Source organism: Gossypium hirsutum, chromosome A11, assembly GCF_007990345.1.
Source record: "Gossypium hirsutum isolate 1008001.06 chromosome A11, Gossypium_hirsutum_v2.1, whole genome shotgun sequence".
Classification (NCBI taxonomy): Eukaryota; Viridiplantae; Streptophyta; class Magnoliopsida; order Malvales; family Malvaceae; genus Gossypium; species Gossypium hirsutum.
Window position 1 is genome coordinate 29676786 of NC_053434.1, and position 16181 is coordinate 29692966.

The 16181-nt window shown below is 34.6% G+C and overlaps 1 protein-coding gene across 1 annotated transcript; it reads right to left on the minus strand.

Annotated features, from left to right (window-relative positions):
- Positions 1 to 370: 370 nt before the first annotated feature.
- LOC107902705 (methylesterase 10) lies at positions 371 to 6559 on the minus strand. The gene is made up of 4 exons (XM_041081788.1): positions 6458 to 6559; positions 1057 to 1366; positions 827 to 964; positions 371 to 740 (listed from the first exon to the last, which is right to left on the minus strand). The coding sequence occupies exons 1-4, from the start codon at positions 6514 to 6516 to the stop codon at positions 462 to 464; spliced, it is 786 nt and encodes a 261-aa protein (XP_040937722.1). The 5' UTR covers positions 6517 to 6559; the 3' UTR covers positions 371 to 461.
- Between the last annotated feature and the right edge of the window lie 9622 nt (positions 6560 to 16181).

Consider the following 16181-nt stretch of genomic DNA (forward strand, 5'->3'; position numbering starts at 1 on the left):
AGAAAAAGGGCTCAAGTAAGCTTAAAATTCAGGTACTTTTGGGCATTGCAAAATAACAATACCATATGAAATAAAGACAAAATTGTATGAGAAAGATAAGCCCGCGACGGTTGTAGTTGATGGTATGGGTTAATTAACTTGGTGGTGTTACGAGGATGGCTCACTCGTCAAATCAAGTGGCCACCTTATCACTCCATTGCAGCTTAGTGCTAATGGAAAGATAAATGGGCTCCTTACCCTGTCTGAAATGCCGCACTATAATTTAAATCACGCGCGACGTAATGTCTCCATCCATTTACGTACGACAAAACAACCCAAAATATCCATGGGTATAATCGTTAACTGTGATATGAAAACTGATCACGTGTCATGAATATAGATATGGGAGATATCAGTATCTTATAACGGAAATAAGCAATAACCATAAATGGGAATAAATAATTAAAACATAAGAGTAATATTCAAGAGAAATTGTCTCCGATGTCTTGTAAAAGCCGGTAAAGCTCATGGGGCTTGGAAAGCATGACCATATGGCCGGCTTCACTAATGACCTTCACATCTTTGGGCGAGTTTTGAATCATCAGCTGTTGAAACTCTTCCATCATCACTTTATCTCCTTCTAATTTAATGAAAACTCGATCCACGGACCTGAACTTTTCTTCTGTCAACAAATTCCCCGACACCAAATCTTCCACGAACAGCCCGCTTGGTCTCACCAACATTTTCCCCAACTCCAAATCCTGAAAGCTCTAACATCATTATCACATACAAGTTCTTGAAACTATATATATAGCCTTTATTAAGATCATGAGTTATGTTAACTTGCCTCTAATGGGCAGTGTTGATAAGCTATGGCCTTCATGAAGTTTGGACCAAAGAGAGCTGACGTTGGCGGCTTGTCCAGGCCATTACTAAATGTGAACTCACAATCCATCAAAAACTCCACTTTAGTCCTTTTGAAGTACTAAATCAACAAAACAAAAGGAAAATTACCTTGCTATATTGATCATATACAGTTAAATTAGCAATAACTAATTAGTAGGGTAGGATCGATACTTCTTGTATGAGAGTCGCTGGTGGAGAGCTATGATGAGGCATATATGCTGCGATAAAAACTGCAACCGAAATTTTCTTGGGAAACCTTTCCATGGCTAGAGAAATGCATAGACCGGCGTAGCTGTGACCCACAAGAATGACCTTCCGATCTTGTTCATCAGGAAGAGAAGCAAAGAAATCCATCAATGGCTGCAAGTAATCTGAGAAAGAAGTAATCTCTTCGAGCCGCTTTGGATCAACCCCGGAAGCACCAAGGTCCAAGGCCGTGACTTGATGACCAGCCGTTTTAAGGAGATTCACTACCTTGTACCTGTTGCGGAAGCGACGATAATATTAATAACAATATTATCAGAAATATTTAGATAATTATTATGCCAACAATTATACTAAGAAAATTCCCAGTTAAATTGGAGGGGTCACAAATGGTCCCGCTTAAAACCCAACAACTAGACAGAACTCACTTAGATATTTATAGCAATAATAACTAAATAAATATAACCAACATAAAGCTATTAAATATAAGCAAACAAATAAGAAATAAAATACCAGAGATTTAACGAGGTTCGGCCAATTTAGCTTACGTCCTCGGACACTACCAAATCAATATTTCTTCTAGAAATATTACAAAGGAGAAGATTTTGGGATGATACAACCAAAGGGGGAGGGGTTCTATATATAACAAACCAAACCCCCTCCCTTTCTATCTTTTCCTAATGTGGGATATTGCCAATATTCAACAAATCTCCACCTTGGCGATATTCCACATCTTCGAACATCTTCTCATAACACAAACTTCAATAGTGTCTTCAAATTTGCGCTAACGACGCCATATCAAATGTGTCGGACATTGATCAAGTCTAAACAATGTTCAAACTTGGCCCTTGTAACCACTTTAGTCAGCATATCTGCAGGATTCTCCGTAGTGTGAATCTTTTGGAGAAGTATCTCCTCTTCTTCGAGAATTTCCCGCACAAAGTGATAGCGAACGTCTATGTGCTTCGTTCGTGCATGAAAAACTTGATTCTTTGCTAAATGAATAGCACTCTGACTGTCAGAATACACCTTAAGTTGTTTCTGACCAACTTCCAAGTCTTTAAGCAATCCATGAAGCCAAATTGCTTCCTTCACAGCCTCTGTAATTGCCATATACTCTGCCTCTGTTGTAGACAAAGCCACCGTGGACTGTAAGGTAGATTTCCAACTAACTGGCGCTTTCGCTAAAGTAAACAAATAGCCAGTTGTAGACCGTCGCTTATCCAAATCACCTGCATAATTAGAATCACAATATCCAACTATGCATTGACCAAATGATTCATCCTGCTCGAATGCCAATCCGACATCTATGGTATTTTGGAGATACCGCATAATCCATTTCACAGCTTGCCAATGACCCCTGCCCGGATCATGCATGAACCTGCTAACAACACTAACAGCCTGTGAAATATCTGGTCTCGTACATACCATTGCATACATCAAGCTTCCAACTGCATTTGCATATGGGACTTTTGCCATGTACTCTTGTTCTTCCTTAGTCGTTGGAGATAACTGGTTACTTAGTTTAAAATGAGGAGCAAGTGGGGTACTTACAGGTTTTGTACCTTCAGACATACCGAAACGTTGTAGTACCTTCTCCAAATACTGTTTTTGTGACAGCCAAAGTTTGCCCCTCTTTCTATCCCGAGTTATTTCCATGCCGAGAATCTTCTTAGCTTCCCCTAAATCCTTCATCTCAAACTCTTTACTCAACTGAGCCTTCAGTCTATCAATCTCCATTTGGCTCTTTGCTGCAATCAGCATATCATCAACATACAAGAGTAAGTAGATGTAGGAATTATCTTGAAGCTTGCGCAAATACACACAATGATCGTATTTGCTTCTTTTGTACTTCTGGTCCTTCATGAACCTGTCAAATCGTTTGTACCATTGTCTCGGAGATTGTTTCAATCCGTACAACGATTTGCTAAGTTTACACACCCAATTTTCTTTACCAGCAACCCTGTATCCATCTGGCTGAGTCATATAGATTTCCTCCTTCAAATCACCGTGTAGAAACGCGGTCTTCACATCAAGTTGAGCTAGCTCCAAATTCAACTGCGCTACCAAGGCCAACAAAATTCTAATGGAGGAATGTTTAACAACTGGAGAAAATACCTCATTATAGTCAATTCCCTCCTTCTGAGCGTAGCCTTTAGCCACTAACCTTGCCTTGTAACGAACATCTTCTTTGTCGGGAAATCCTTCTTTCTTTGCAAATACCCATTTGCAACCAATCGCCTTCTTCCCTTTTGGTAGTTGTGCCAACTTCCACGTCTTGTTTTTCTCTAGAGATTGCATTTCCTCTTCCATTGCACCTAACCATCTATTATTCTCTAAACTCTGAATGGCTTCGGTGTAAGTGGATGGAATATTATCAACAACTGGAAGTGCATAAGCTACCATGTCAGTGAAACGAGCTGGTTTCTGAATTTCTCGTCTCTGCCTTCTGACTGCAATTGGCTCTGATTGCTGTTGAGGTTCTTGGGTAGAAACCTCTTCCTCATCTGACTCTGCATCTGCCAATGAAGAATCACTAGTGGTACCTTCTGCTGGAATTACCACACTCTGCTCAAACTCCACCTGCTGCGGAGTACACTCCACCTGCTGCGAAGTACTACTCACTCCTTCTGGATTTACCTTATTCAACATGGCAGATTCATGAAAGGTAACATCCCTACTGATTATCGTCTTCTTTGCCTCTAGACACCACAAACGATATCCCTTAACACCAGCATTGAAGCCCATGAATAGAGCCTTCTTTGCTCTTGGATCTAACTTTGATTCTTTCACATGATAATATGCAATAGAACCAAAAATGCGCAAGGTGTCATAATCAGTAGCAGGTTTTCCATACCATTTCTCCAAAGGAGTCTTGCCATTTATAGCAGATGATGGCAAATGATTGATGAGATGTTGAGCGTACGTCACAGCCTCAGTCCAAAACTTTCTATCTAATCCAGCATTAGATAACATACATCGAACTTTCTCCACAAGCGTTCGATTCATACGCTCTGCCACCCCATTCTGTTGCGGTGTTCCACCTACGGTGAAGTGCCTTACTATGCCACAATCTTGGCATATCTTCAGGAAAGGATCGCTTTTATATTCTCCACCGTTGTCTGATCGGAGAACCTTAATCTTCCTTCCTGTCTGATTTTCAACTTTAGTTTTCCACTTAAGGAAAACTTCAAGCACCTCATCTTTGTTCTTCATAGGAAACACCCAAACTCGTCTGGAAAAATCATCAATAAAGGTGACAAAATAACGTCTTCCTCCAAGTGATGGAGTCTTGGACGGTCCCCATACATCAGAATGCACATAATCCAGAATACCTTTAGTATTGTGAATCCCAGTGCCAAATTTCACCCTTCGTTGTTTTCCCAGAACACAATGCTCGCAAAATTCAAGTTTGCAAGTCTTTGTACCTTTCAATAATCCTTGCTTGGCTAGAGTTTGCAAGGATTTTTCACCAGCATGGCCCAAACGCATATGCCACAGCTGTGTTGCCTCAGCGTCCTTCTTGGTACTCGTAATTGCTGCTGCTGTTGTCCCGACCACTGTACTACCTTGGTAGTAATACAGATTGTTCTTTCTTATGCCTTTCAACATCACCAATGCTCCTGAAGTTGCTTTAAGAACTCCATCTCGTATTGTCACAACTAGGCCTTTAGATTCTAACGACCCCAAAGAGATGAGATTCTTTTTCAACTTTGGGACATATCGTACATCCCGCAAAATTCTAGTAGATCCATCATGACTCCTCAGTTTAATTGAACCTATCCCGGCTATTTTACATGTGTTATCATTACCCATGTAAACAACCCCTTCATCTAGTTTTTGAAATTCAAATAACCATTCCCGAATGGGACACATATGATAGGAACAACCAGAATCCATGATCCACTCATCTGCATATAATGTTGAAGATGTCATACTAAGAGAAAAGTCTGACTCTGCTTCACTATTGCATTCTGCAACATTTGCATCTTGCGGAGTCTTCCCTTTTTTCTTCAATTTTGGACAATCTTTCTTCCAATGTCCTTTTTCTTTGCAAAAAGAACATTCATCTTTGGCAACAGCTCGACCTTTGGACTTTCTTCTCTTCCCCTTAGACTGACTTTGCTGACGACCTCTTGTTACCAATGCTTCCACTGCTGCTTCACCTGAACCTTTCAACTTATCCTTTCGGCGTAGTTCATAGCTATACAATGCAGCAGTTACTTCATTGAAAGTTACTTCCGATTTTCCATGAAGTAGAGTAGTTTCAAGGTACTCAAACTCCTCAGGAAGCGATCCCAACAACATTAACGCCAAGTCTTCGTCTTCAAAAGTCACATCCAAATTCAACAAATCAGCCACCAGCTGGTTAAAATTGGTAATGTGCTCGTTCATCGTGGTACCAGGAACATAACTGAAACGAAACAGTCTTTTCTTCATATGTAACTTATTTTGACTGTTCTTCTTCAGAAATTTCTCCTCCAATGCTTTCCACAATTTACTTGCAGAAGTCTCTTTACTGAATGTATACTTCTGCTCTCTGGAAAGACATGATCGAATTGTACCACATGCCAATCGGTTGATGGTCTTCCATTCTTTATCATCAACCCCTTCTGGTTTTTCTTCCTCAATGGCAATATCTAGACCCTGTTGAAAGAGGGCATCTAGAAGCTCACTTTGCCACATGCCGAAATGACCTGTTCCATCAAAAATTTCCACTACAAATCTCGTATTTGCAGTTCCAATCCTCGGCAAAATGTACGAAGTGGAAGTTGTTGATATGGATGGTTTTTCTTCTGTCATTTTTGCCATAGCTTCTACTTAATAGCCACCAAATGCGGAATACCCACAAGCTTTCGGAAATGTTTCTGATGTGTAAGATCAGACTAAGCTGCAAACACAGAGCATACTACAAAACCTTGGCTCTGATACCAATTGTTGCGGAAGCGACGATAATATTAATAACAATATTATCAGAAATATTTAGATAATTATTATGCCAACAATTATACTAAGAAAATTCCCAGTTAAATTGGAGGGGTCACAAATGGTCCCGCTTAAAACCCAACAACTAGACAGAACTCACTTAGATATTTATAGCAATAATAACTAAATAAATATAACCAACATAAAGCTATTAAATATAAGCAAACAAATAAGAAATAAAATACCAGAGATTTAACGAGGTTCGGCCAATTTAGCTTACGTCCTCGGACACTACCAAATCAATATTTCTTCTAGAAATATTACAAAGGAGAAGATTTTGGGATGATACAACCAAAGGGGGAGGGGTTCTATATATAACAAACCAAACCCCCTCCCTTTCTATCTTTTCCTAATGTGGGATATTGCCAATATTCAACAGTACCAACACCAAGCTCCATGGCAGCTTCCATGGATTAATACAAAATGCTGTTTTCTCTCCATTTCTAGTCTCCTGTTAGTGTGTTGTGTTTGCCATTAATGCATTTCTTCCTTTAAATGGACTTCTGTTATCGAATAGGCATATCTATCTATACTTATAATAAGCCCTACTAGGCTGGTGTTTAGAGGCAGAGGCCTAGGTCGGCCTTAGCCCTTAAAATTTTGGGAAATTTTTATTTTTTCTAAAAATTTTAATTAGACCTTCAATTTTTTTTTAAATTTCTCATTAATTTCACAAAAAATTAATTAGAGCCCTCAAATTTTTTTTAAAAAATTCTCATTAAATCCTAAAATTTTTGAAAATTTTACTAGGCCCCTAAAATTTAGTCCTAAGATCTATCACTATCATTGTTACGAGTCAATCGAACATCAATTCAATTACAAAATTATTAAATACTCTTTAATATACAAAGTAACAATACTAATACAAGGGTGTTTTTGTATTTTTCATTTTTAATAAATATTACTATAATGAGATTTGAGCTTGTGACACATGAGACATGTTTTAAACTTTTAACTTACTTTTTCAACCAAGACCTCACTTGGTTTTAATATAAACTTTGTATAGTTATATTTTTCATATATTTCTTTTTTACCATATATTGTAGGCATGTCATAATCTAATATATTTTAAAGATTTCGCCAACCAAGTATAAGTTTGAATCCACACCAAAATTATAAAATTTTGAAGTTAAAGTTAAAAATTTTAGATTAAAAAAAATTGGATTAAATTATTAATTTTTATAAAGGGACCTAATGTGAATTTTATATTTAATTAAGGACTTTGGATTGTTTTTATATAAAAAAAAGTTTGAATTGAATTATTAATTTTAAATAAGATTGATTATAAAAAAAATTTGATGAAATTATTAATTTTTATAAAGGGTCAAGGCTTATAACTTAGGCTTTGCTCCTATTGATGTTGTGGCTTAATTTGTATGGATAATAAGATTAAAAATAGTGGTGACAGTGAAATTATGTGAGAAATTTATTTGGATTCAATCGCAATAGTGAGAGGAATTATAATGAAAAAAAAAAGAAAATGACCATTAAAAATATTAAAATAATATTTATATGCAGTGAAACGTATAACATGTTTGAAATTTTAATAAATAATTAAAAATGTTATAATTACTAAAATATTGGTACATTATTTTTTATATTTATTTTTATATTTATTATATTAAATAGAAATATTGAATACTTCTAAATCAAAATAATTAAAAATAAAACTAATAAATAATTTAAAAACATTTACTTTAAAAAAATTAAAATTATATTGAATTTGGTAATAAGGTACAAAAATTGAATTAATAAAATTATTTAAATAAAAAATTAAAAGGTGAATATATGACACAAGACAAATAAAAGGAAAACTAAAATAGTGCGTTGAAAAAAAAAATTATGAACTCCACTGGGGCTTGCAGTCGAAATGGATTGTTGAGTTACATTTGGGCAAAAAAAAGGCTGCCCAAGTTCGCTGCACATGGAGTTATTTCAAATCCAAAGGCAGCTTGAAGTTCCTAATTTGAGTGTATTTAGTTACATAATATCTTTTCAAGTGACTAAGGTTAGTTAGGCCTTTGAAGGATCTAAGAGTCGTATTGAAAAATGTATATAAAAAAAAGTATAACAATATTTTGAGATAAACATCAAATTTATACATAAATGTTAGTTTAACATACAATTTAATACATAAATTTTGATTTGATGTAGCTATATATATAAAACTTAAATTATGATTAATATGTATATGTTAAAAAATATGAAATTGACCTTTAAGTGCCGGGGAAGTGCCCACTTCCCTAGCACTAGAGTTGTTGAATGATCGTTTCCATATTTGAGTGTTGACAATTTATTAAATAGATTGAATGGGTTGTACTGATTATTTGGAGGGTATTTAGCTCAACAATGAATGTCATATTACTTGGGAAAGTCACATGGAACAATAAAGGTCATATTATTTGGGAACTTCGCATGGAAGATTAGATCTAATTAAAACACCCGAGACAATTGCTTGCAACATGGACATTTGGATTGGATTGAAACTCTATGAGATTCGCTGCCAAGTCTCCACATTTGTTTTATTCACTATTATCATATTGTAAACAACTTATTGTAGCACTATTTTAATGGGATTGTTATAGACCTCCTATGTTAGCAAGTCTCGAACATTTATCTATTTAAGGGAGAGACTTGTATAGGTTTTTGTACTGAGTATTTTTTTAGCGCTTATCTTGTTCAAGTTAGGGAACTTTTCTTAGAGTGCAAATTGTTAATAAAATTGATTGTATTGCGGTTTTACTTGCTGAGTTCACAAGGGTGAACTTAGTGGTGAGAGTATTGTTTTTCAAGGTTCGAAAGTGAGGAGAATTATCACAGGGTGTGTGATAGGTTAGATTCACTTGTTGTAACTGTTGAAGAGTAAATATTTCTCACTAAGTTAGGCTTCGCAGACATAGAGAAAATGAGCTATGTAAACAATTTTTGTGTTCTTTGTGTTCACTGTCACACTCGAATTTCTGTAAGGAATCTAATTTAAATGATTTTGGGGACTTAATTAAATGAATAGTGAGTTGGCAGACTCTACTAGGAATTTTGGAAAATTTTGTGATTGTTGGGTAAATAGTTAAGTTTCAATTCTGGTTTGGTTGGGATGAAATCGACTGGTTCCAAAGTGGGAGACATAATAATTATCGGTGATTGGCTAAAAGAGATTGGGATATCTTGCATAGGATATATATGGGTGAAAGTGGACATTCTTTCAAAGGAAATTCTCCTTAATTCCATTTACAAAATTTCTTCTTACTTACATTGTCTTCTTCGATTGTTCCAAAGAAGAAGAAAAATTAGGAGCTATGCATGGAGCCGAAGTCTTAAGAATTGAAGTCTGGAAGTAGAGAAATTGAGAAATTGGTAAATTTCTTAACTTTTTATACTCGAGAATTAGAGAAAGAAGGAGGGAAATGACTCCTAATAAGTTTCTGTAAATTGGGTTCTGGGTTTTAAGGCTTAATACCTGCGATTTAACCGATAAATGGTTGTCATGATTAGCTGCTAGAATGAAGGAGGCTCTGGCGTTTGGACAACCTAAGTTGACGAGGATAAAGAAATTAAGGTGAGTTTCTATACTTTATCATGGATGGATAATGAAATTGATTTGTTGAATGATTTGTGTTGTGACTATTCTTGGTGTTGGAAAATGTGCCCATATTGTAGTAAACATGTAATTGTTTTCTATGTATTTGAACGATGAATAAATAAAGTAAATTTCACATTTCACTATTATGTATTTTGTGTTTCTATCTTTCATGTTTTGCATGCATAACAAAATTGTGACAAGCGAATATTAGCTCATTGATTGTCTAAGTTCGAACTGATGATAAGTGACATTATAAGAACGTTTACAATGCGAGAAAGCAACTTACTACAATAAATAACCTAAATGAGTCTGTAATCCTATAAAAGAATCACAATAAGTATTTGATTAAAATACTTAGAAGATTATTATGTCGTCTACAATTCCAATAGGGGAGATGGCTAGTCTTGACTATCGGAGTAGCTAACTCCACGGGTAGAGAGATAGGTGTATTCATTGGAAGAATAATATATTAGACCGGACCCAAGATGAATTAATTCTGAATCTGTTTGTGAATTAATTCACTTGTGACGTTCATGGTGTGGTTTACCTAAATCTTAAGTTAGTCATTGACCATGCGTATGCAACTCATGTGCTTTGATATAGGTGGAGGTTTATGCTTTAAAGATGTTTGAGCCCCTAGTCGATATGTTAGGTAAACGACTTGTGTATGACATGGATTTACTGGCAACAATGGAATTCATAGCTCGATTAAAGAGTTAATGATATCCTCTCATTGGCATTGTGTGGATTGATAAATATGGAACATGACCACGGGTTGCTTGTTCTTGAACAAGTAATTTATCATAATCATTTGTTGCCAGTGATCATACTAATCATTAAGAAGGCACAAAGGTGACAATGAGATAAAATAGAATTGTATTGAGTGAACGAATTTAACTCAAAGGAATCAAGGATATCATATGATGGTAACACACATGACGAGATCATTAGACAAAACATTTGAATGAATTGTTACAATAGGGAGTTTTCAATCATGATACTTCTTGTGGACTGACTCAATGATTGAGTAAATTGCAAATGATAGAAATGATGCTTTTGGATATAATTGCAATTACTTAAGCCTAATTGTATATGTTTGATTGGTCCCTTCGGTAGCTTAACAAAAGCTCGATTAGGTAGCATTTGAATCAGAAGAAATTCTATGACTTTGGAAATAATTTAATTAGTCGATTTATTCGATGTGAAATTAAATTGGGTAATCATGAGAATGGTTCAATCAGAGAATTTGATTAAAGAATTTTCTTGAAAAATTAATTTGAAAAATCTTAGTGATTTTAAAGAAAATTAATTTTAATCAAGTAAAATTAAATTAATCAATTTAACTAAAATTAATATGATATTTTTAGAAATTAATTTTGAAATCAGAAAATTGGCCCAATAGGTAATTAAACTTGAAAATTGGACTTGATATCGAAAATTGGATCTAAGAACGAAAAATTAAGACCGAGGTCGAACCGTACCAACGAACCAGCCAATGGCTAGATCAAACTAGTTGGGCCGTCATTAGCTCGAATCGAATCGGCAATAGCCGAACTGACTCGAGGTGTCGTGAGGGTGTCACATTTGTAATGGCAACATCGAACATGATGGTGCCGACGGTAGCAACAACGACATTCCGTTTGCTGGCAGGTGGTCCTTCGGCAGTTGAGTAATGGAGGAATTACACTCCTAATGGGACTCTATGAGATAATTTGATTTCAGATTAACTATTGCAAAAAATAATATTATTTTAATAGTTTTACTATTTAGTTTTACTATTTAATTTAATAATTATTTTATAGATAAGTATTATATTAATTTAATAGATTTAATATTAAATTTAATCTAATATTTATCTTGATAAGTTTTATATTAATTTCATAGTAAGTGATTACATTAAATCAGAATTGATTTCTATAAACTATCCCTATATAAAGAGAGTCGTGGATTTTTATTTTTAACACACTTGAATTTAAGAGAAAGTTGTAGAGATAAAATTCTCTAGACAAATTATTTCAGAAGATTTCTAGAGATATTTTTCTTATTTACAACTTGACCTAGAAGTTTAGGGAAATTGAATAATTGACCCACTGGTAATTTTTTGGAAAATTTATTGATTCAAATCGAGTCCACACTTGGCAAAAGTGAGTTTGAGGATAACGGAGAAGACTACTCTATTGAAGCATTCATCCAAGACAAATAAAAAAACTATAATTTTGATTAAGTGTTTATCACTTTAGATATCACAACCAAGTTCTTTTATTTGGAAAAAAAAATTAAAACTCTGATTTTTCCTTTAAACTTATTTTTCTCTACGCTTTCCAAACCTGATTTTGCAACACTAGTTGTCTAAATCGGTTGTTTTGTGTAAAAACAGTGAGTGAGCATGCTGTGAATGCATAACCTTATTCAAGTATGTGAATATTTGTAAGTATGATCATTGAATGTCAAACAATTATCACGTGGTGTTGAATATATGTGGCGTACTTTGTGTTATGTATCAAATACCTTGTTTGTATGAAATGTATGAGTAGTTTGTATGAAAAGCACAGAGCTATTTACCTTGTCGGGGTAGATGAAAATAGGAAAAATTGGCATAATGAATGATGAGGTGGATTGAAATGGGATTTAAGGGAGTTAGGCGGCATTGTGTAATGGTATCGACTGGCTCGCTAGAGCGCCACCATGACGACGGTCTATTGACTCTATGGAGCGACACCACAATGATGATTTATAGGTCCTTCTGGACGACACCTCAAAAGATGTTTATTGATTACTCGAAATAGTCCGTCAGGACAATAAACATGGGATTATATTGTGTAAGACCACAACTAGGCTATGGCAACATATGAAGTTCGCCAGGACAACAAAAAAGGGTTTATATTGTGTAAGACCACAACTAGGCTATGGCAACATATAAAGTCTGCCAGAACAATAAACATGGGATCATATTGTGTAAGACTACAACTAAGCTATAGTGACATATGAAGTCCGACATGATGATGAACCAATAAGCTGGTAGGGAACGAAAATGGGATATTGTCGAATAACTCATGCGGTAGATAGTTTAACATGATGGCCAGTGCGTATTTGGGAATACAGACAAACGAGATAATAAAAGGACTTTCCACAATGTAATGATGAGTGAAGCCAAAGAAGCGTCTTAACACAAATATGCGCGAAATGAGGGAGAAATTCCTTAGACAGTTGGCAAACATAGTGGGCACCAACAAGAGCCCACCAGAGAAGTCACGAAACTTACATTGTCTAAGTAGGTACAAAATTGATTATTATAGGTTAAAATCTTAATTTGGCAATTGACTAAAAGGTAGCCTGAAGAGTGAGTTGTCCGTCAAGAGACCTCATGGGAGGAAATGTCCGCATAAGGTTGAATGACTAATAAAGTCCACCAGAAAATAATAAGATGCAGAAGTCCATCAAAGACCTTGCAGGTCTTCCAATGGTGGAAACTGTCAAGGTAAACCTGAGTAGGAGATAGTACGTAGGGAACCACCGATCTAATGGAGCACCTTAAAGGATTGGACTAAAAAAATAAGTACTATGGAGTTACATTGTGAGCATGAGCCCACTAAGGAAAAGAAGGTGATGTTTCGTTAGCCAAGCATCGTAATGAAGTCTAAATTAAGAGTCCAAGAAGAGGCCTTAATTATAAAGGAGATCAAGCATAGTCTAGGTTGAAAAAAGCATGTAATCAATGAAATGGTACGGTGATTTCATTTGGAGTTAGTGTAAGATAAAAGGGATCAAGGTAAGGATCCGCAGTTATGGAAAATACTTGGTTAAACGCCAATAGTTATCACCATCCTAGAATGGTGAATATGGATCACAGTGAAGAGGTCTATCAAGAAAAGTATAAAGAAAGTTGGGAACAACGATAAACCCAGTCAAGGCCCATAAGAAAATATTCCTACGTGGATCATGGTTATAATCTGTAATAACCCGATTTTTCAATAGTGTCAAAAACAGTGGTTTTGAGGCCACCAAATCCGGCGAGTAAGTTTGTAAATATTATTATTTAATATTTACGAGTCAAATATGGTTTTAAAAAGGTTTTTAAATTGGTAATTTATGTTTTACAATAATTTATTAGGTCAAGTGGTTTTAGAAAGTGAGGTATCGGGGCCTCGTTTCTATAAATCGAGCCATAAATATTTTTATAAATATTTAAGATGTGTCATTAAGGTGGTATTTAAGTTTTATTAAAAAATTTTAACGTTTCGATAGTTAATTAATTAAAAAGGTCTAAATTGAAAAATGTGCAAAACTTTCTAATTATAATAATTAAGTGATTAAATGACTTGATTAATAAATAAGGGAGGACTTAAGAAACAATTATACCTAAAATAAAGGGATGAGGCGGCATATGAAAAGAAAATAATAAAATAAAAGGATTCAATGGCAAAATGGTAATTTTAATGAAATTAAAATAAAACAAATTGGAGTTGGATAGTTTTCTAGACATTTCTTCTTAAATTTTCGGCCTAAACAGCCATAGGAGAGAAAGCTTAAGCTGGTTTTTCATACTTTGGCTTCATGCGAGTTCAATTCTTACTTATTTATTGTAATTTTTATGTTTTTGAGATTGTTGCAATTAGGTCCAACTAGATCATACCTTTGTTTTTTATTTTATTAAAAATTTTGGAAGTTGCCTTTGATAAATATTATATTTTTTGATGAATAACATAGATTTAGAGCTTTGATTTTGTTGTATGATGATTTTATAAAAAATGATTTTGTTAAATATTAATTTTAGGATTAAATTGTGAAAAAGTTAAAATATTAGAATTTAATAGTGAATTTTTGGTTTATTGGGGGTTTTATGAAGGCCTATAATATTTAGATAGATTATTTATTGAGAAAATTAGTTAATTTGATAGATTAACTAATTAAGGGATTAAATTGCAAAAATTGTAAAAGTTTGGGTTAATTGTGTAAATTTGAAAAACAAAAGGAGATTAATTGTGGAATGAATTGGAAATGGAATATATGCTAATAAATGAATAATTTTATATTTTAGATTAAGATCCTGTAGATACTCGTGAAATAGAAAAATAGCAAAATAGTCCCTAAACTTATGCAATTACTACAATTCAGTCCAGGTAAGTTCGTGCGGTTAAAATTTAACATTTGTATAAATTGATAAATGGTATTATGCATTTATTCTATTGTTAGAAATACATTATTGTTGGAATTATAATATTGAATTGAATATTCGGTTTGAATTGAACGCAAGATTTGAGTACATTCGTAACTTGGTGTATTATGGTATTGGAAGGAGATATCAACATTTTACCCAAGTAAACCGGGGTTTAGCATTTGTTGCAAACTCTCATGTTTTACTTTCTATTTAGCGTAATTGGGTGGATTAGCTCTTACGAGCTTCTGTTCAGCTTTCGAGCTTCTGTTGGCATATTCAGATGGACCAGCTCTTATGAGCTTCTGTTGACGATGTACTCTTATCCGTAAGTCGTTCTTCAAATAGAAAAATTTTGGTAAGTTGATTTATTAAATGAATTTGAAAGACATGTTATTTATTTTTATATTGATTTGAATTCGGATGTACTTATCAATAGAAGTTGTGAATGACAGGAAATTGACGGTGAATGATAGGGAATTGAAATGAATGATTTTATTTATTTGACTTGTTATAGTAGGTTCGGTAAAATTTTATTTAACTCGTCGAACTTACTAAGCTTCTTTAAGCTTATTAGTATTGTTTAATGTTTTTGTAGATTTTCAAAAGGTTGGACGATTGGATTAGAACTCAAGTCACACTATCCATCTTAACTAGGTAGTTTTTGAAACATTAAATACGATTTATATGGCATGTATAGGCTCTTGTATGGACTTAGTCAAAGTTAGCTTATGTAAATATTATGAATAATATTTTGTTTATATAACCAACATACATATTGGTATGAAATTAAGGTATGATTGTGATGTCAATATAAGTGATATATGTATGTAAATAATTGAGTTAAAGTGAACTTTGGTAACTTGGTTAGATAAATTAATTAGGTAAGGTTTAATAGTTGTGTGTGGTGCTAATACATGTTTAAGGCTTGATTTTAGCTTGTGTTGAATGCCTTGTTATGGCTTGTTGATGTGCAATTTGTTGAGGCTAGGTTGGTGTCAATATGGGTGAGAAATTTGGCTTAGAAAATGTCCTATTTTCGTCCACACTGGTAGAGACACAGGCATGTGTCTCAGCCGTGTGTGACACACAGTCAAGTGACATGACCATGCGTCCCCTACATATTCTTAAAAATGCAAGTCAGTATGCTCACACGGCTTAGCACATGGGCGTGTGACCCAAGTCAAAGAGTTACACAGGTATGGACACAGGCTGGACATAACCGTGTGTCCTTATTTTGAATGCCCATATGGCTTGAGACACGGGAGTGTCTCCTGTCCGTTTAAGTCACACGGCCTGGCCACACTGCCGTGTGACCTCTGCAGCTTGAAAACTTTTCTACTTTTTTAGAAAAATTCTCTCAGTCTCCAA

Bases quoted from the DNA above. Each gene is read 5' to 3' on its own strand.
- LOC107902705 (XM_041081788.1), bottom strand. From the start codon at position 6,516: ATGGAGAGAAAACAGCATTTTGTATTAATCCATGGAAGCTGCCATGGA. The intron at 1,367-6,457 runs GTACTGTTGAAT...CTTCCGCAACAG, and splicing joins TGCCATGGAGCTTGGTGTTG to GTACAAGGTAGTGAATCTCC. The intron at 741-826 runs GCAAGTTAACAT...TAGAGCTTTCAG, and splicing joins ATCAACACTGCCCATTAGAG to GATTTGGAGTTGGGGAAAAT.